Raw genomic sequence first — 21,044 nt, forward strand, 5'->3', positions numbered from 1 at the left:
TCTAATTAACATGTGTGAGACTGAACAAAATGCCACATAATAACAGAAACCCATTTTATACACACTTAAATGGAAGCCAATATGTTAAGTGGAAAAAAAATAAAAACAGATGAACAGATGTCAAATAGTTATATGCAATTATTTCTATAATACCATATGAATGTCTAATAACACAATCCGAGCTTTGATTTAACATCCATCTATCTATCTATCTATCTAGTCGGGTTTGACCGCTGTTTTGGTCCGCTGTGTTCGGGACCGAATGTCTGCACACCAGCAGCAGCGCAGGACCCGGATGTGGATTCAGCAGGGCTGCGCACTTAAAAGAATGACATCATCATCATCTCTCCATCATCATCTCTCCATCAACATCATCCCTCCATCTGTACATCATTCCCTCGCCATCGTTCATTCTTCATCCCTCAGTACATAATTATTTTACCACTATGCATCCATCATCAGTCCTGCATCCTTTATCTCTAAGCACTGGTCATTTTTTTAAACTCTAATTAACATGTGTGAGACTGAACAAAATGCCACATAATAACAGAAACCCATTTTATACACACTTAAATGGAAGCCAATATGTTAAGTGGAAAAAAAATTAAAACAGATGAACAGATGTCAAATAGTTATATGCAATTATTTCTATAATACCATATGAATGTCTAATAACACAATCCGAGCTTTGATTTAACATCCATCTATCTATCTATCTATCTAAAGCAATTGTAACACGTCTGAATAGATAGATACACATATAGCCTATATCTACCTGAATATATGTCTGAATAGATGCGTCTGAATATATAGGCTAGCTATCTATCTAAAGCAATTGTAACACGTCTGAATAGATAGATACACATATAGCCTATATCTACCTGAATATATGTCTGAATAGATGCGTCTGAATATATAGACTAGATAGATAGATAGATAGATAGATAGATAGATAGATACACATATATAGGCTAGATAGATAGATAGATAGATAGATAGATAGATTAAAATAAACGTGGAGCTGATGGAGTGTGTTCCATTAAGACAGAAGATTACCCCGGAAGGCTTTGACTCGTACAGTAGCTCCTGCCGGTCGTTGTTGAACTTGGTGTTGTTGGTGCAGAATAAGCTGTTACAGCATGTTGTAACACAGACGGATCTGTCAAGCGCTCAGCTTGCGCAAGATTCACCAGTGCGTTCAGCCACTACTCTGTAAAATAGCTACTTTTTACTTTAGTTTCTCGGCTTTTGTGCAGAAATAATGGATATATGCTGGCTGTGTGTGATTCTCGCTGGGATCGCAGTTTATTTACTAACGCAGTTTATACGCTTCATCTTCGCCGACGCTGATCTAACTTTATTATGGGCGGCCAGGTTCGGCAACAAACCAGGTAATATGAATCAGAATCTATAGGCATATAGGCCTACATTTACACACTGAAATAGGCTTGTAATGTAAAATGTTCTACTGTATTGATCGAGCTATTTAAAGGGGTCATATGATGCTTGTTTTAAAGATCATTATTTGGTGTATTTGGTGTAACAGAATATGTTGACATGCTTTAATGTTCAAAAAACACATTATTTTTCAAATACTGTACATACTGTACACATTTGGGCGGCATTATGCTAATATTTCCACATAGTGAGGTAGATATGTGGGGGCGTGTTAGAACGAGCCGTTTTAGGGGGGCGTGGCAGAGTCTTAACTTTGATAAAGAATATCTCTTTGGTTTTGAGACTTTAGTCTTTGCAACTTCAGGGATCTTATCTATGCACAATCAGCTTGTAACACTCCAAAGAGAAAGGAAAACTTGAAATCGCATCATATGACCCCTTTAACAATGTCAAGTGTGACACGTTCCTTCAAGACTGTGGAATTTGCACTCTGGTTAATTATATCTGTCAGTGTTTTAACAACCTGTATGTGTGTGGAGGTCACCATCGCATTATGTGACATGTAGCCTGCTACAATATAATACAGTATTTATATTTTTTAATAAGAAAAAAATATATAAACTAAATTCTATATAAACTGTGATATGTATCATCTAATGTGATATTTCATATTTTTAATAATTACGTTAACTTACAGCTGATAACACATTTTATTTCAGTGTCTTTATACACACACAAATGTTGGGTTTTCATGCTTTATGGCAGGGGTGCCCAAACTCGGTCCTGGAGGGCCGGTGTCCTGCAGAGTTTAGCTCCCCTGCTTTATGGGGGTTTTCCATAGATATAATGATTTTTGTATACTCTATATTCTATACCCTACACCCCAAACCTAAATCTAACCTTCACAGAAAAAAAACAGCACGATTTAAAGCTGTTTTCCTCATACACTCTCAGAAAAAAAATCTGTCAAACCTTTTCAAAAGGTACGCTTGCCGCCTTAACCCATAAAGGGTGCACTTTAGTACCTTAAATGTACATATTAGTACCTTTTGAAAGGGTACTGCCTCAGTGACGGCTTCTGTACCGTTTTTTTCTGAGTGTTGGAACCAAATAAATAAATTAATAAAAAATGTGTCCCCTGAAAAAAATCTTGCAGCATAACAAGCACCTTGTAGTTGTAGTTGTAGTTGCACACAGGGGCGGCGTTTCCGTATGGCAGAGTATGGCAGTTGGCACCCTAGCCCAGTCAGCTGTGCCGTGAAAAATTATCCAAACTTCACATCTCTATTATAATTCGTTATTATTAAATAATAAAAATCAGAGGGTTTTACAAATATTTAACCAATGCCAAGTATTACAAAGGGCTTGCCAGTAAAACTTCGTAACGCTATTGGATCCTCAAGCTCTCCGCGAAACCTCGTAACTTCACCCCGCCTCCATTCAGATTGACGCGCCGCGCACAGCCTCGAGACAGAGCTCCGCTTTTTCGCAATGCAAGGGTAAATAAATAACTGATGTTTGAATAGTCAAGCGTTTTCTTCAGCCAATAGCCTATACTTTTGTAGGCCTACGTTTTAAATATCCTGTGCATAAGCGCTTAATCGTTTATATCATGAGATGTTGGCCAAGTGTAGACCTTAAACAACAAGAAAAACTAAGCGCCCATATAGCAACTAAAATGTAACGTTATATAACCTGTAAAAGTTGATGAAAGCGTATAATGCGATGCACTTGCCTCAGATGCGGCCGTTCTAATGACAGACAAAACATAGATCTCCTCATTCGCCGGCCGCCCACAAGCCAAGTTTTAATATCAAATTAAATGTAGAACTGTCAGAAATGTTACAATGAACAATTTCTGAAGGCACAATTATATACCAGCAGCATAGATTAAAATGTATTAATTTAGCTTGAGATTGCACAATACAATTTATTATTACCTAAACATATTTATCTTATATAATGTTCAAACTTTTACAAAAATGTACTTCACCTTGAAAATGCACCTTTTCTTAGACTGTCCCATCTACTGACATTACAGTCCTGCTCTGTTGAGCATTCCTTCCATTACTATACCTTATAAACTGTTTTTGATAACTTTATTATTAATTAAATAATATACAGCATAAGGAGTTGTCCTGTCAGCTCGCGGCACTCGGTGCTCGGCTAGTGCTGTCTGCCCGCAGGGAGAATGAGCTGGAGAGGGTGAAAGCGCATATGTTTAGGTATGAACAGTCCTGAGAAACGTTTGAGAGAGGAATAAACGCTTAAAACCTCTCAGGGGTCAATTAATACACTGTAATTCATGTCTCTTCCCTCAGAGCTGCAGAGTGTGACCCTGAATGTGTGTTCACAATTATCGCTGCTGTCATTACCTGACAGATATGTAAAAGCATCCACATCATTACCTACTGACACAAAATGCACTCTTTCTCTCCTTCTATTAGAGCGCTCCTCTCTAAAGGCTGAGGATATTCTTGTTCTTCCACTTGATTTGTTGGACCGTGCATCACATCAAGAAAAAACTGCTACAGCTCTGAAGCACTTTGGTGATGTAAATGCCATCTGTATTTCATATCCAATCTTCAGAGAGTTTCTGTTATTGTTTCTTATGGATTTAGATTTCAGTAACACCAACAAGTATACTTTTCAGAATACTGACTTTGATTGGATTTTCCTAGTATTAACACCTAAGAATTAAAGTATGCACTGGTTAAAGGTGCATACTTTGAATAGGTGAAAGGTGAATAGGTCACCAAAAAAATGAACATTTGCTGAAAATGTACTCACCTCCAGGCCATCCAAGATATAGATGAGTTTGTTTCTTCATCAGAACAGATTTGGATAAATTTAGCATTACATCACTTGCACACCAATGGATCTTCTGCAGTGAATGGGTGCTGTCAGAATGAGAATTTTTTTATTGATTGATTGATTGAAGTGGCAAGTATGGTGACCCATACTCGGAATTTGTGCGCTTTATTTAACCCATCCAAGTGCACACACACAGTAATGAACACACACACACACACACACACCGTGAACACACCCAGAGCGGTGGGCAGCCATATTGCTGCGGCGCCCGGGGAGCAGTTGGGGGTTCGGTGCCTTGCTCAAGTGTCTCACCTCAGTCTGGTATTGAGGGTGGAAGAGTGCACTGGTTATTCACTCCCCCCACCGACAATTCCTGCAGGACCTGCAACCTTCAGGTTACAAGTCCGACTCTCTAACCATTAGGCCACGAATGGCCATTAGAGTTCAGAGTTCAGACAGAGTTCAGAGTTCAGTTCTTAGAGTTCAGACAGCTGATAAAAACATCACAATAATCCACAATTAATCCACACAACTCCAGTGTATCAATTAATGTCTTGTACAGTGAGAAGCTGCATGTTTGTAACAAACTCATCTACTATGCACCAGTGAGCCAAAGTTCCTACATTACATGAAAATAAAACATGAAAACTTAAGACGTATGCAGAGATAGGTATGTAGAAAACAGTAAATAATCATCTGAAAAACCCGCAAATGCTAGCATTACGTAGCACAATTTTTCGTCATAAATTTCTCTGTTGACATTGGAACAGCTGCAACAGACTAGCAATGCCATTCTGAGCGTCAAGCAATTTAATGCTTTAATATTTAGTAGGATTCCCACTAAAAATTTCTTAATTTTTTGTGTGTCTGTATCTGCATTCTCAGATAGACGTGTTGATAAACAACGGAGGCCGGACGCAGCGTTCTCTGTGCATAGAGGCTGATGTGGATGTGTACCAGGCGCTTATGGAGCTCAACTACCTTGGCACCGTATCTGTCACCAAGCAGGTGCTGCCCCACATGATCCGCCGTGGTAGTGGTATCATAGCAACCGTCAGCAGCGTTGCAGGCTTTGTAGGGGTGCCCCTGGCAACAGGCTATGCTGCGAGCAAGCATGCGGTGCAGGTGAGAGCAAATAGTTGATAGAATTCCCCGAGAATCTGCCTACTCTTATGCAGCCATGTCTGGTAAAGGACAACAGTAATAAAATATAGAAAAAGCTCCTGATTTGTTGTGTTTCTGCAGGGGTTCTTTAACTCTCTGAGAACAGAACTCGCTGATTATCCAAACATCACCATCAGTACCATCTGCCCCGGACCAGTAATATCTACCATCGTTCAGAACGCGTTCACAGAGGAGCTTGGCAAGGTACCTGCACCAGTTTTTTTTTTTTTTTTGGTAAAATAAAAGTTAGATGAAAACTTAAAGGGGGCATTGGATGCCCATTTTCCACAAGTTGATATGCATTATTACATCCAACAACAGAACACCTCAATCGCTTAGGAGTCTCGATTTGAGAAAGGGTAAAGATTTTAGTAGATAAAAAAAAAACACTGGGTGGATTTTTATCATTATAGGGTGGTTGTGTACACACACTGCCAACACACATTAGCATCCTATGACCCCTTTAAACTAAAGGAAATTTGTACTGAATTGTGTTTAAAGGTGAAGTTTGCAGTTTCTGCGCTACTAGTGTCACCTAGTGGAATTACAAAAATAAAGCATATTGTCAAACACAATCCTTTGCAGAACTATCTTAACACGCCTTTAAGATTATTCTTAAGATTATTTATCTGTGGATTGACTGTAAAGAGCTAAAATGTGTGGCAAAAACTTGACTTTAGCTTACCTGGCGAGAAGAAATTCTGCAAATTCGGCATCTCGATTCAAATCGTGTAAAAGCACCGCGAGTGTTTACCGTTGTTTTACCCCGTTGTCTGCGTATTTTGGCAAGTCTTCGAATTTTGGCTTGCACTTCTGTAACAATCTGAATTTCTTTTTCCATGTAACAAGTCAGCTTAACACCCTCCTCTGGCTCAGCCTGCTACAGTAGCCACGCCCCCAAACGCTCGCTATTGGTTAAGCGGGAAAGAGATTGACGGATCTGGGGTGCGTTTCCCAAAAGCAACTATGGTCGAAAGTTCCGACGTTACCAATAGATTTCAATGGAACTAACTACCATAGTTAGCTAACGATGCTTTTGGGAAACGCACCTCTTAGTGGAACGCTCTAATAATGTTTCGATGGTGCCTAGGACGCTCAATGTTTACACTATTGAGGGATATAAACCCATGAATGGCATACTTATAGTAGTCAATTAACAATAAACTGGGCTAAAGACAATGTATTTCAACAAAAAATCTTCACCTTTAAAAGTACTAAAGTAACTGAAATAAAACTCAAAGAAAAAAATGTAAATTTAGAAATACAAAATAAAACAAAAGCACAAAAAATGACAATTTAAATAAAAAAGCTAATTTTAAATATTAATATAAACTACAACAGTATATAAATATAATACTTACTTATCTGCACTCAGAAAGCAAAACAAACGATCATTAATGCTTAACTAAAAAGTCCTTGTTTTTTTCTCTTTAGCCTGTGGATACAGCTGGTGATCAGACCCATAAGATGTCCACAGAGCGCTGCGTTCACCTCACCCTGATAGGTCTGGCCAACCATGTGAAAGAGATGTGGATCGCTGAGCAGCCCTTTCTACTCTTCTGCTACTTGTGGCAGTACACTCCCACTCTGGCCTGGTACTTGACTAATGTTCTTGGTAAAAAACGTGTGCAGAACTTCAAAGCTGGACTGGTGAGTAGTGGGACTTTGGTGTAAACAGATCCCTGAACTGGTTTATTTATGCTACAATAGCACTAATATTTTTTCCGAATCATCTTCTTTTCTAGGATGCAGATTCTGCATACTTCAGCAAGCCAAAAGTCAAGACAACTTGAAAATCTCATTTCAAGAAACACCGATTTGTGAATTTCTTACCAGAAGGAACCGAGAAAGTCACACTATTTCACTACGCCATCAAATAAATATATAAAACCTTATATTTTGCACGCTGTATCAATAAGACAAATGGCAAATCTTTAAAAAATGGCTATGCAGTTGATTTATGTATTCTTTGTGTTTACTGTATTTAAATGTCCATTAGTTGTAAATGGGAATTAATATTCTATAATAATAAACATTTTAAGTTTGTGTGAACAAAAAAGACAGTAAAAGATTTATACAAAACATTTATATTTCTTCCATACATACAATTGCACAACCATATAAAGACCCAAATAGGATAAACAAAGGTGCCAGAGACAATATTTATAACACCAGGTGGTCACATGAAAAAAGAAAATATTCATAACCACTGAAAATAGTAACCAAGGCACATTCTTGAGATCTGACAAACAGGTTCTCCTTTTTAGGGCTCTTGACAGATGCTTAACAAAAAAGTGGAAAAATAAAATAAAAAATGTGAAATGGAAGCTCAGTGTGAGGTGAGATTCAGTCAAGGACACCCAGGGGTTCACTGCTGAGAAAATAGTGTACACTTTCCAAAGAAGAATATAAATCTGGGCTCTGTGTCTGAATGAGTTTACAGTATTATTGTGTGGAGAGGATTTTGCTGGAAAGATCACATTTACTTCATCCCAGCCGCTGAAGTTCATGAATTCATGCATTTCTTCCAGAAGCCAAATGTCACTACAACAGTAGCAATTTTAAATGCTTCATACGTTCAATAAAATATTATACCGTATCCTGAATGAAGAAGAAATTAAATGCAAAAACTTCTGAACGTGTGAAATTCATGTGCTGGCAGCATACGTGTGCGCTGATCTCAGGATGGTTGTGGGTAAACAAATGAAGGTGATTAATTATCATAAGCAGCGTAAATGGATGGGCGGGGATGAATAGATGGGGTATCCCAGAGGTGGATCAGCTGCTTGAACAGTTAGGTTCCTCAGCATCACAGGATGTGCCTGAATGCTGTAGCGCTCCTCGTCGTCATTAGTGGCATATAGTAGCTCCCATGACAAGTTGGCCCACTGGCCCCTCACACTCTCCTCATTCAAAACTCCAACCTGGACTAGAATCTCCTGCAGGGACAACACACGGCTCGTGTACGTCCCCTATGAAACACAGAAAATGTATTACACAACTGCAAATTATCATTTGGCATTTTTTTAATTTAATTTTTTTATTTAATTTGTAACGCAAAGATAATGAGAATGCATGAAGAGTAGGTGTAGACCAAAATTTTAAGTCATGTCAATACGGATAAGTTGATAATTATTTTCATGTAATTGCCAATAATCAATAAATGACCAATACTAAAATTCTATACCATTTTATATGAATTAAAAAAAAAAGAAAATCACTTGCCAAATGCTAAATGTGAATTTAAGCATCATAACTGTAAATGTATATGAAAAATGGATATTCATTTTAAGATTTCCTGAAAATTACATTTAACTGTGTTATTAAATTATAATTATATTAATATTGAAATATTAACAGAATAATTAAATTATAATTGAGTTTGATGATGGCAAAGATAATCTGAATGAAATAGGGGAAAAGAAGCATGTACAATTAAATATCCTATATTGACTGATACCAATAAAAAAAGATGTAATCGGCCAATATAGTACAAATGTTTTTCAGAATAGTCTCAATATAATACAGTGACCTAAACATATGGGGGAGAGAGCGTCAAAATGTCCTTACATACATTATAGTCATGGCTAGTTACGGCAAAAACTCATATATACTCAGAAGAGATGGTTTTTATTGCATCACAGCTAGATATGAGACAGTGTTTGGTAGAAATGGTTACATTCCAATAAATGTGGTGTTTACCATGGTGAGATCGTGTCCGAGAGAGAATAGGAAGGGCTTCTCTTGTACAACACTGTCTTGCCAACTGCGGTCTGTTACCAGGCCGATAAACCAATTGTCATGGTAATCCTGCAAAGTTGTGAAGAGCTCATCCAGACTCTCTACCGGACCAAGAGATGCCTGGTCTACCAAGAGTTTTACACTGTACCTGCACAAACAGAATAAAACAACACCTGTCACATTTTAGATAAGCGAGAAAATTTAGCTGATGTAAGGCCATTTTTTAATGGAAAATGTGTGCTGAATCTTGCTTGTCTGTTACCTGAAAGCCCTAAGTGTGAGCTGATGCAGCTCTTTATTGGCTCGGAGCCACTCGAGTCCCTCAGTCCAGGGGCCGTCCCCACAGTACAGCCTGAACAGCAGATTAGGGCTGAACACCTGAGCATCTGCCCCCAGTGCCACACAGCATGATAGCACCACCTGGGTATAAAGCTCCCGCAGGGCATGGTCCTCCTGCAAACCCAGTGTCACCTGCTCAAAGTCTCCCTCCCCGAAGCTCTCCACCACCAGCTGGGACAAACAAAAGCAGAACCAAGCCTCTGGGAAGCAAGGTCGCAGAACCTGGAGTTTGGAGGAAGACAACTGGGCAGTCCGCCACTCTGCTGGCAGAGAGAAGAGCTCTGAGTATGGGCTTGTGAAGTGGAGAGGCTGAGAGATGCTTGGGATGGTGGTCAAAGTGAGTGCAGGCATGTTATCTTTCCCTTTATCTACACTGGGCAGGCCGAGCCCCAAACCCAGACCCAGAGGTCTAAGGGTGGGGAGAGAAGACAGAGCCATGCTCTCGTACAGGCTGTGGATTTCTACAGAACCTGGAAGAGACACTCCCAATGCTAACTCGGTCTGTCCTTCATCTGTCCGCACCATCATTCTTATCGGCCGCCGTATGGGGACTGGACCGAACAAATCATCTTCATCGGACCAATCAGCAAAGGATGAGAGGCTGGAGCTGTCCTGCCCCCGAAAGTGAGAGGATGAGGAGGACTCAGAGTGAAGTTGAGAGTCCATGGCAACTTTAACCACAACTGGACCTGGCTCTGAGGGTGCGGCATGCTGAGAGCTTTGCGACTTGCGTCCAGAGGTCTGTAGTGACTGACCTTTTGTCCGCTGAGCACCACGTGTCAATTCCTGTACACAGTAACGCAATAAAATCCAGACAAATGTTTTAAGGAAGTCAGAGTTGAGCTGGTGCAGGTGGTCAGGCGAGTCAATGATTCCTGTTAGAACGTTCTGGGCGTCAGAGTAAACCCTGATGGGCAACACAGAGCAGGGGGTCAGAGCATTACCGCAGTGAGGGTTAAATAGTTGGAAACACTGGCCAGGCCGCTCTACATGATCAAACGCTCCTTCAAAAACCTCATCCACACGCCGAGCCTCCACTGTGTGGCATGATGTCTCCTGTAGTTCCAAACCCTGTGGTGAAACATGACGGGTAATAAGAAATAACACACACACAAGAATCATACAACTGGTGTTCTGTAGACAGCGCAAAAGCAAGAAAGCAAGTATACCTTAATGTTTATAGTGCAATAGTCATAGCCCCTCTCTAGAACAGAGATCCAAAGAAGACGACCCTGAAAGCGGCCAAGGTAATGAGACCCTGGAGTACAGGAACCTTCAATCAGATGAAAAAACAAAGAGTTAATAGAAACTCCAGTTTGAAGTGTTGCATGAATATTAGATAAAATGTAATCTAATATTCCTTAACCGGTACATTACAACAATAATAAAAACAAACAATATAGGCTATTGGCTTCTAAATCCACTCTCTGTAATGCCTATATAATGACTTTTATGTCAATTATGTCTTCATCTTAATTTGGCAGCTTTTCTTAGCAAATATTTACTTTTACACTACTGTTTAAAAGTTTGGGGTTGGTAAGTTTTTTTTTTAATCTATTTGAAAGAAGTCTCTTATGCTCAGTAATATTGTGAAATATTGTGACAATTTAAATGACTGTTTTCTGCATTTTTATACATTTTAAAATGCATTTTTTTCTTGTGATGGCAAAGCTGGATTTTCAGCAAACATTACTCCAGTCTTCAGGGTCACATGATCCTAAAGAAATCATTCTTATATGCCGATTTGGTGCTCAAGAATCATTTATTATTATCTTATTATTCTTATTATTAATTATGTTAAAAACAGGTGTGCTGCTTGATGTTTGTGGAAACCATCATGATACATTTTTTAGGATTCTTTGATGAATAGAAAGTTCAAAAGAACATCATTTAAAGGGGTCATATGATGTTGCTAAAAATAACATTATTTTGTGTATTTGGTGTAATGAAATGTGTTTATGCGGTTTAAGGTTCAAAAAACACATTATTTTCCACATACTGTACATTATTGTTTCTCCTCTATGCCCCGCCTTTTTGAAACGCGTCGATTTTTATGGGATAATAATGTAAACTGTCACTTTTGGCCAATGTAATGCATTCTTTTATCCAAAGAGACTTCAAATAAAAAATTTTCTCAGTTCATGCGTTCTCTAAAAAATAAACCCATGACTTTGGCGTTGCTAGCGCCATGCTCTACAGTTTGAGCTAAAATAGGAACAATCTAAAAATATATGATTAATGTGATGAATCAGCATATCATTAATTTTATATTTTGTATTCATTACTGATTATAAATAAATGTTTTAATGAATTAGCTCCAATAGAATTGACAACCTTAATAAATACATGTCATATACTGTAACAGTTAATAACAGCGGCAGTAAAATGAGTGACAAGATTATTCTGAGCTGAGACTATACTAGAGATCAGGTGTGACATTTTTCAGTTGGTCTCACTCACCAAATGCGCCATTAGCAAGTGCAGGTCTGATAGCGGATGCCAGTCTTTTGCAGAGCTGCTGGTAATATACAGAATCTGGGCAAGGGCAGGCGGTGCCTGGGGTGCCCGGCCATGAGCGCAGCGGCCTGGGGAATCCCACCAGGAACACAGGTAGTGTGAAGAGAGGAAGGAGAGGGGCAGACAGAAGGGCAGAGAGAGCCACGACACCTAGAAGAACTGGGCACAGAGCAACATTGAGCACCAGCAGAGTTCCTGCTGACTGACGACGCTGTTTACTCTCTGTCCAGGACGTGATCAATACCGTAAGAGCAAAACTCAGCTTACATACAAACTGAGATACACGATTCACAATCAGAGAGACCTGCCAGAAAATGGGATAGATAAGAAAAATGTTATTACACAAACGTACTTTGCAATGTAAATGCAAAGTAAAAGTTATATTTGGCTCACCAGTATCAGCTGCACTGTGGTGCCCAACTCATTCCAACGTGCGACTCTGTGTCCCCCTGCAAGTCTGATGATCACCACCAACACCATCTGCAGCAAAGCAGCCTCAGAGCTCTGCCACACCTGCCGTACAAAGGCCAAAGAATCAGGGGTCAAGGGGGTATTTTAGTGAAAGAGTGCTGTCCATGTCCTCATAATGCTTCAAGGTGGTGTAACAATAAAATCTCATACCATCCTGAATGCCCGTGTGAAGCCAATGGCGAGAGAGGCCGTGTGCACCTTCTTTAGAGATTCGTCCACAGACAAGAACGCAATCATCACCAGCGGACTTGCTGTGAAGTCAAATACGAACATTCACATTAAATGACATATAAAAGAATTATTATTAATTATTATAATTATGTGTTGGCAGAGATGCACTAATATAAAAGTTCTCATCATTACTGATAAACCAACCAACAATATCTATCTACAGTAGGTATATCTCCCCCCTTTAAAATCACGACTCCCTCTCCTCCAACAATGACTGTATGATTTTGAGATCCATCTTTTCACACTGAAAACAACTGAGGAACTTATGTGCAACTATTACAAAAGGTTCAAACGCTCACTGATACTCCAGAAGGAAACACGATGCATTACGAGCCTGGAGGTTAAAAGATCAGGGTAAATTGAACTTTTTCAAGGTAAATTGTATTTTTTCTTCTGGAAAACATGCAAGTATCTTCTGCAGCTTCTGATGGGCAGTACTAAATGAAAAAACGATGATATTTTAGCAAAATAAGAAACATGTACACATCTTCATTCTGTTTAAACGTTTACACCCCTGGCTCTTGATGCATCGTGTTTCCTTCTGGAGCATCAGTGAGCGTTTGAACATATTGTAATAGATGCACATAAGTCCCTCAGTTGTCTTCAGTGTGAAAAGATGGATCTCAAAATCCTACAGTCATTGTTGTAAAGGGTTCAAATACACAAAAGATGCTGGAAAACCAAAGAATTTGTGGGACCTGAAGGATTTTTCTGAAGAACAGCGGGCAGTTTAACTGTTCAGGACAAACAAGGGACTTATGAAAAAAAAAAACAGCTGTGGATCATCCAGGTAACAACACAGTATTAAGAATCAAGCGTATGTAAACTTTTGAACGGGGTCATTTTTATAAATTCAACTATTATTTTCTCTTGTGGACTATATGTAAACGTCTTTTATGTGAAATATCGTATTCATCTTTTTTAAAATTAATATATACTTATTTTTTATTATGAATTCTACAATTTTTTTTTTAAATAAAGCAATAAAAATTCAAATCAATCAATTTAATTGCTGCAAAATTAATTTAATCCTCACAACATTACAATGTACAGAATGAAAAATGGATATTCATTTTGAGACTTGCTAAAGATTTGCTAAACAGTGGTATTAAATTAAGTATTATTTTATTTTTAATTATTATAAAGTTTTATTTTTTTTAAAGATTAACTTTCAGTGAATGTTAAATATTAAATATGGGAAGTGTGCATAGACAATTAAATATTTACTGTTAAATTCCCAATACTGACAGGTAGCGATACATTTTTTTTTTTAAATGTATAATTAAAACAAATAACCAATATAGCATTGATATATCACGCATCCATATGTGTTATCAATGCCAAGTCAACATCTCCCTGCAACAGACTATAAAGATAAACAGAAAGATGCAAAGGATTGTTTGGTTGGTACAGTGCAAACATCTCCTCACCCAGATTCATTAGGATCCTCCGGATTATCCCTGCGACATGCAGACCGTGGGTCTTCTGCCTGAAAGCTTGGGCAGTCGTGACCCGTTTGGGGTACAGTGGGTTGAGCATAACACCTCCCAGCACGCACGCCCCCTGGAGCTCTCTCAGCAGACGAGTGAGGAGAAACAGAGCAATAAGGAGCCAGCCAATCACTTCTTGTGGGCTTGGAGGTACGACAGAAGACTCCCAGTGCTCCAAAGAGTTCACACTCAACGTTAGATTCCCTGAGTTGATGAGGTAAAGCTGATGAAGGAGTCCAGCCTCAGTCAAGGCTCCTATTAAGAACATCAGGGAAAGAGGAAGCCCCCACCAGCCCAAACCCAAGGTCGGAGAGGCGCCCTTCACCAGCACCAGCAGCTGGGTCAAGTCCTGGCTGAAGAGGTAACCCATGGCAACAGTGAATAGAACCACACCCAATGAGGAGGGAATGAAGAAGGTACAGATGGCAACACACACGGATGACAGAAACATCACCAAGAGCCTGACAAAAAGAAAAACAGAAGATCATAGTTACAGGGGACACAAACTGGAATTTTATACAACAGAAGTCTGTGCAAGTATTCACCAGAAAGGACTGCAATGTAGACCACACTTTATGCAGTTAGTCTGGTTATATGAGACCAGTAAAAGAAGGATTCATTGCTCACCTGATGTTGGTGGACATGGCTGACCCACCCAGGCCGTGCACTAAGGTCTGTTCCATGGCCCAGAGCAGAAGAGCGTCCAGCGGAGAGAGCATTCCCAAAGCCCAAAGCACTGGCAGAACCACAAACAACACATGAAGCACCTGAGATGCTACTTGCAATTCTACCACTCCAGAACCTGAAAACCTGAGAGATGAGGACAAGAGTACGTCAGACTCAGCACTGACTCTTGACATTAATACTCAAACAATCCTCATAAGTTTAGGTTACACAACAGAAGTCTCAAAGAAAACACTCAAATCAATCTCAGCATTTATATTTATTTAGCAGATGCGTTTATCCAAAGGAATAGGAAATTACTGAGGAAAATCAGAAGCAATTTCTCTAAGAGCCATTAATATTAGCAGTACGCAATGCCAGGTTTCAAGTATAAGCTCATATCCCTCAGCATATGAATCTCTGACAAGATGTTCAGTTTTTGTCTGGAATCTATTAATTTATTTAAAAAAAATAAGTTACAATACAATATGTACATAAATAAAATTAATTAAATACACCTCTTCTATGCTTGAGCACTTTTGAATATCAGAATAAATACTGATTTTAATGTTTTGTGGGGGGCATAATGATCGTCATGAAAGGAAAACCTTATTAAATGAACAAATCTTATAAGGAAACCTCTTATGTAGTTTGAGAAATTATTTCTCTGGAAAATATGTTTGATATACACTATCAATCAAAAGGTTGGGGTCAGTAAGATTAAAGTATTTAAAAGAAATTAATACTTTAATATTCTTCCTTGATGATACTTATAATACTACTTTAATACTTATAATACATTAAAGTAATTATTAGTTCAAGTTCAAGTTCATTTTATTTGTATAGCACATTTACAGCAGCCGCTAGGCTGACCAAAGTGCTTTACAGAAGAGAAATTTATAAAAACATACACAGAAAACAAGCCAAATAAAAATATGAACAACCCATTAAAAAATTACCGAATGCAAAAGCTTCATTACTTACTAATAAGTAAAGTAATTACTTTTTACTTTGTTTTCAACAGCTGCTATTTTTAAATGTCATTAAATTAAAATTATCTTAACATTTGTGAACAGATTGCCTCAAAAAACAAAAACAACATGAATACAAATAATACATTTCTAAGACATGTTTTAAACTAGATTTTTTTTAAAGGTTGTTTGCCTTTATCATGGACAGAATTCTTTGTCATTGACCAATACGCTGTCAGAGAGAAGTGGTGAATTGTGGGATTTGTACCTTAGAGCCAGGTCCACAGCAATGAATGCGAGTATGTATAGCGGTCTGGTGAGCGGCGTGATCTCGTACGTGTCCTGCGGCTGAAACGTGGCTGTTTCTGTAGCCGTGTTGACGATGAGCGAATACTCCCCAATACAGACAGTCACCCAGCTCAGAGCAAACAAAGGCACAACAGCTCCCAGTCCTGCACCCGTGTGCCCATACAGGCCACTCAGTCTGTCTGGCAGCAGGTACCATGTGGACAACCCGCAAAGTGCTCCAGCAAGAAAAGTGTGTAAAACTACATTACCCATAAACTTCTTCCCAGGCACCACAAATCGTACCGTCTCAGGAGCCACACAGTGAGTAAACTCCACCTCCTCCTCGTCTGCAAGGATGTTATTGGCAGCAGGCAGCCTTTGTACCACTCCGGTCCTGTGTGCCATACACCGTGCCAGTCCCTGAAGGGTGGCACCAATACCCAGCATGAGCACACCGGAAATAACACCTGCAAAAGCTTCATCCAGCACCCTCAGCTGGTAGAGGAGGGCCCCGATGCCTCCCAACAGCCATGGTGTCAGAAATAACACCAGCTGGTGCATATAGACATACAGCGGTGCACAGTAGCCTAGTTTCAGCCTAGGCCCCCCCAAGACAGTCTGTGGGAAACGCTTCCAGAAGAACTCCTGCTTGTAATCGTTGAGCAGGGGCACATCAGGCCCCATGATGATGAACACAACACGGGAGGGACAGACTCAGTCATCTCCTCCCAGCTGCTGCGGAACACACACACATGTCCCGCTGACAGTGAGTCACTGGAAACACACACAAACGCATACAATTACCATATACATTAATATTTCATAGGCCATGATGGAGTAGCGGTTTATTGCATGTCTTTAAAGGGGTCATATGATGCGATTTCAATTTGTCCTTTCTCTTTAGAGTGTTACAAGCTCTTGGTGCATAAAGAAAATCTGTAAAGTTGCAAAGACTAAAGTCTCAAATCCAAAGAGATATTCTTTATAAAAGTTAAGAGTCAACCACGCCTACCTAAAACGGCTCGTTCTAACACGCCCCCACATGTCTACATCACTATGTGGGAAGATTTGCATAACACCGCCCAAATGTTCACGCAAAGAAAGAAAGCGTAACTTTTATTCTCACTGTAGTATTGTTGCCGCTGCCGCCATGTCGTGAAGACGCTGTGTGCTTCGTTGTGAAAGCGAACCTACTTTGTTTGTTCTTCCAAAAGAGGACACGACTAGAAATCAGTGGTTAAGTTGTATTTACAACACTGTTCCAGAACAAGAGCGCCCTCTGGCCTTTGGATGGAGATTTACTGCTGATCACAGAACCGTGCTTCACTGAAAGATACGCATGACAATCGCAGCTTCTGTCGAATCGCGATCTCGATTCCATTTCGATTTATCGTGCAGCCCTACTTCGCGCTGTGGATCGCCAGATCAGCTTTCACCATGGACGAAGCGAGTCCAGCCCGGGGTCGTCATATGTGGTTGCCGCAAGCCCGGGCAGTTCCGACTTTGCAAGGACAGTCTGGCGCTTCTGACTCACAGCCTGTAAGTACATTTTTTATATTTAAAGAATTTGCCACTGATGATTCAAACGCGAGTTTTAAGCAGTGTAGAGTAGTGCTTGTTGTTTGTCGTTTCTCTGATCACAAATGCAGACATGGTTTTATGTTTACGCGGCGTGATACGCAACGCAACGCATAAAAATGCAGCGTACATAGAGGAGCAACAATAATGTACAGTATGTGGAAAATAATGTGTTTTTTTAACCTTAAACCGCATAAACACATTGCATTACACCAAATACACAACATAATGTTCTTTTTAGCAACGTCATATGACCCCTTTAAAATTTAATGACCAGAATAATGTAATATTTTCAATAATAATAATAATATCTTTATTTGGGAGTTTTTCCTCAGCAGATTTCCATAATAATGCAATAATGCAAATAATTCAATTAATTAATCAGTATTTTATGTAATTAATCAATTTAAATTACGAATTAATTAAAAGTGCTAATATAAGTGTATACACAATACTAAATATACTATATTTACTGTATAATAGTTTATATAATATTTCATAATTATATATTAATTATAGCTATTGTTTTATAATATATACATTATATAATTATAATATATACATTACGTATATTTCAGAAATATATAAATGTATTAATATTTCTCCTCATTATTTAACATTAGAGATGAGTGGACAGTGTTACTTGCCAAGCAATTGTTTTAAAGTTAGACTATTGGAAAGAATATAACCTCCAAAATAAGAGTTTATTTTTATTACACATTAACTATTTTGTCTGGAATTGTTAATCTTAATTACAATAAATATCTTTATAGGGCGTTTTCTCAAAATATTTTTTTTCTCATGCACTGAGCCAGAAATCTCTACTTACATAAACAAAACTTTACAGTTTTATTCCTACCTATATTCTGAAGTTTCTTACAGAGGGGTTTGCTCATATATCAGTCAACTGATTTATGTAACATTTCATTCCTTAAAAGGTGAAAAAAAATTTTCTGGCTGTTGACAGAATTTTCTGATTTATGGAATGATAAAAATAGAGATATCCAAAATCCCCTCTGTAAAAACATTTAACTCTAATATGCCAACAAAATGAAACAAGAATTTTGAACCTGGGTTTATCCAATGTATGAAATGTATGAAATTTAGTGTATATTTAAATTGAATGCATAATTTGCAGATTGAAACACAACAATTCAGTAAATGGTGAAATTTTTTTTTCTGGCTGTTGACAGAATTTTCTGATTTATGGAATGATAAAAATAGAGATATCCAAAATCCCCTCTGTAAAAACATTTAACTCTAATATGCCAACAAAATGAAACAAGAATTTTGAACCTGGGTTTATCCAATGTATGAAATGTATGAAATTTAGTGTATATTTAAAATGAATGCATAATTTGCATATTGAAACACAACAATTCAGTAAAATAAAAAAAAATAAAAAATGTCTTGTGATAAATCAATTGGGGAAGTACCTAGTTGGTATCAGTTACAATTTTTTTGACATATTCACCAGGTAAAAACAACAACCTATTTTTACATTTGATTCCCAATTTACCTGTTTGTTGATGTTACCCGAGCAAAATAAGCAGAGATTATTATTTCCAAAATAAACATACAGCATAAACACAGGAGGAAATGTGTGAGTCAACCAGCGACTTCGCGGGTTTATCCTGTGAATTATGTGCTCTTAGCTTTTGATTTGTGGCTATAATCCTCAGATTTAAGTTTTTAATGCAGTCTTGTTGATTTGTATCCTGTGATCTGTTCACATGCTAACACTGCAGCTATGACAACAAGAGACAAACATGAACGTGACAACAGGTTTACAGACCATTACAATAACCAAACACAAAGCTCGTATATCATATTACATTATAATATCGTCTTGGTTTCCTCCAAACAGCCGATAAAAAAGAGAGGCGAGAAAGCGGCTATTAACTGGTTAGCGCGGCTAGCGTTAGCAGCTCGTGTTTGGGCTTAGAAGGCGGTTTATTTTTCCACATGGCAAAAAAATTAAATAGAAACACCCTTTTCTTTTTTTAAACATCACATACCTTTAAATGAGAACGGCCGGAGAGGTGCTGGAAGGGTGGGTAGAGGGTTTGTGTCGCGATAAAACGAACCCGTTATCCATCATCGCTTCTGCTGATGCTGCAGTTAGGCAACACGGCCTGAAGGGCGGTGTGTTGATCTAACGTTACATCTATTGTTCCTCACAGAATTAGCCATGGAAATATAAAATATCAAAACTGCAAATGGTATGTTGGCATAACTATTAAGAAGGTTATTCTTGCTATGCATTAGGCTACCTTTGGAAAAAATAATATGCATGTGTTGTAATTTAAATAGGTATTAACGTTACTATTGCAAAATATGCTCAAGCTGTGGCATTTAGATTTGATTATTTGCACAATGGAAAGAATATTAACTATTTAATTATCAATTTAATTAAACATTTAAATAAAAAAACGAAAAAACACTTTTAATATGTCTTGATCATTTTAGAACTTGCAGCAAAAATAACATTTAAATCAAGGCAGTGAAATTAATTAAATTAACCCCATTCTCACATAAATGTAAAGATTATGATAAAAGAAAAGTAACTAATATGATTTCCAACTTTTTTCTATTGGTTATTTATCTAGTAGGCTATAATTAGACATGGGTAAAGGATAATATAAACCAAATCAAATCAGACACTGGATTTCTCAAAGCAACTAACATTTATTTATTTGTTTGTTTGGCAAAATTAAATGAATCACTAGGAGGTCACACTCCAGCAACAGTTTATATCTACACATCTGCTAGTATAGGAAAAGTAGAAGATTTGAAAAATGTACAATGTTTAGGGCAAAGAAGAAAGCATTTGAAAATACTTATGTCAAAGAAACAATTTAGAAGCATATGGAAAAGTGAGCTAAAATTAATTAATTTAATAATTAACTATTGGCAAGTCTGACACACATCCCTGCATGAGACCAATAGCAAAAGACACATCAAGCGATCAAGAGGAATGTTCCTGCTGCTCAGACGTATCTCTGTATTCCTTTAAACAGTGCTTGGACAACACACTGTGCTCTGTGTTATTTCCACAGCAGGTCCTCCATTAAATTCAACAGCATTCACTCTGGCCTTCCTTTCTCATTTTCTCCACATTTTAATTTTATTCTGTCAGATTTGGTTCCCTCTCTGTGTCTCTCTTCTTTTGCAACCCCCCACCATTATGCTCCAGAGGAAAACAGGAAGAGAATTACCTTGAGCTGTGATAACAGGTTTTTCTGAACACATTATGCGAGTAATTTCCTTTGAATTTCTCCAGACATTGGTTTTTCAGCTGTGCTGCTTAACTGCCCTCATAATACAGCCCACTGAAAATAAACACATCAGTCTAAAACCTCTGCTCTCTTTTCAGTGT

General features: G+C 38.3%; 2 protein-coding genes across 5 annotated transcripts; one reads left to right on the top strand and one right to left on the bottom strand.

The window, feature by feature from the left end:
• Positions 1-1,079: 1,079 nt before the first annotated feature.
• LOC107757139 (dehydrogenase/reductase SDR family member 7-like) lies at positions 1,080-7,438 on the top strand. The gene is made up of 6 exons (XM_016574540.1): positions 1,080-1,391; positions 3,846-3,952; positions 5,098-5,337; positions 5,458-5,580; positions 6,811-7,026; positions 7,122-7,438. Exons 1-6 carry the CDS (start codon positions 1,262-1,264, stop codon positions 7,167-7,169), a joined length of 864 nt encoding a protein of 287 aa, XP_016430026.1. The 5' UTR covers positions 1,080-1,261; the 3' UTR covers positions 7,170-7,438.
• An 84-nt stretch (positions 7,439-7,522) lies between these two features.
• LOC107757138 (pecanex-like protein 4) lies at positions 7,523-19,793 on the bottom strand. 4 transcript variants are annotated; one of them, XM_016574537.1, is made up of 12 exons: positions 19,684-19,793; positions 16,068-16,861; positions 14,793-14,975; positions 14,106-14,626; positions 12,595-12,695; positions 12,367-12,486; positions 12,241-12,277; positions 11,917-12,132; positions 10,626-10,729; positions 9,380-10,527; positions 9,079-9,265; positions 7,523-8,348 (listed from the first exon to the last, which is right to left on the bottom strand). In XM_016574537.1, the coding sequence occupies exons 2-12, from the start codon at positions 16,769-16,771 to the stop codon at positions 8,097-8,099; spliced, it is 3,573 nt and encodes a 1,190-aa protein (XP_016430023.1). In that variant the 5' UTR covers positions 16,772-16,861; positions 19,684-19,793; the 3' UTR covers positions 7,523-8,096. The 4 variants fall into 4 exon arrangements, with proteins under 4 accessions (XP_016430023.1, XP_016430022.1, XP_016430021.1 ...); XM_016574536.1 differs by having other exon boundaries at positions 10,626-10,714; positions 11,917-12,277; XM_016574535.1 differs by having other exon boundaries at positions 11,917-12,277.
• Positions 19,794-21,044: the final 1,251 nt, after the last annotated feature.

This window comes from Sinocyclocheilus rhinocerous, unplaced genomic scaffold, assembly GCF_001515625.1.
Source record: "Sinocyclocheilus rhinocerous isolate Xijiao unplaced genomic scaffold, SAMN03320098_v1.1 scaffold503, whole genome shotgun sequence".
In the NCBI taxonomy this organism is placed as follows: domain Eukaryota; kingdom Metazoa; phylum Chordata; class Actinopteri; order Cypriniformes; family Cyprinidae; genus Sinocyclocheilus; species Sinocyclocheilus rhinocerous.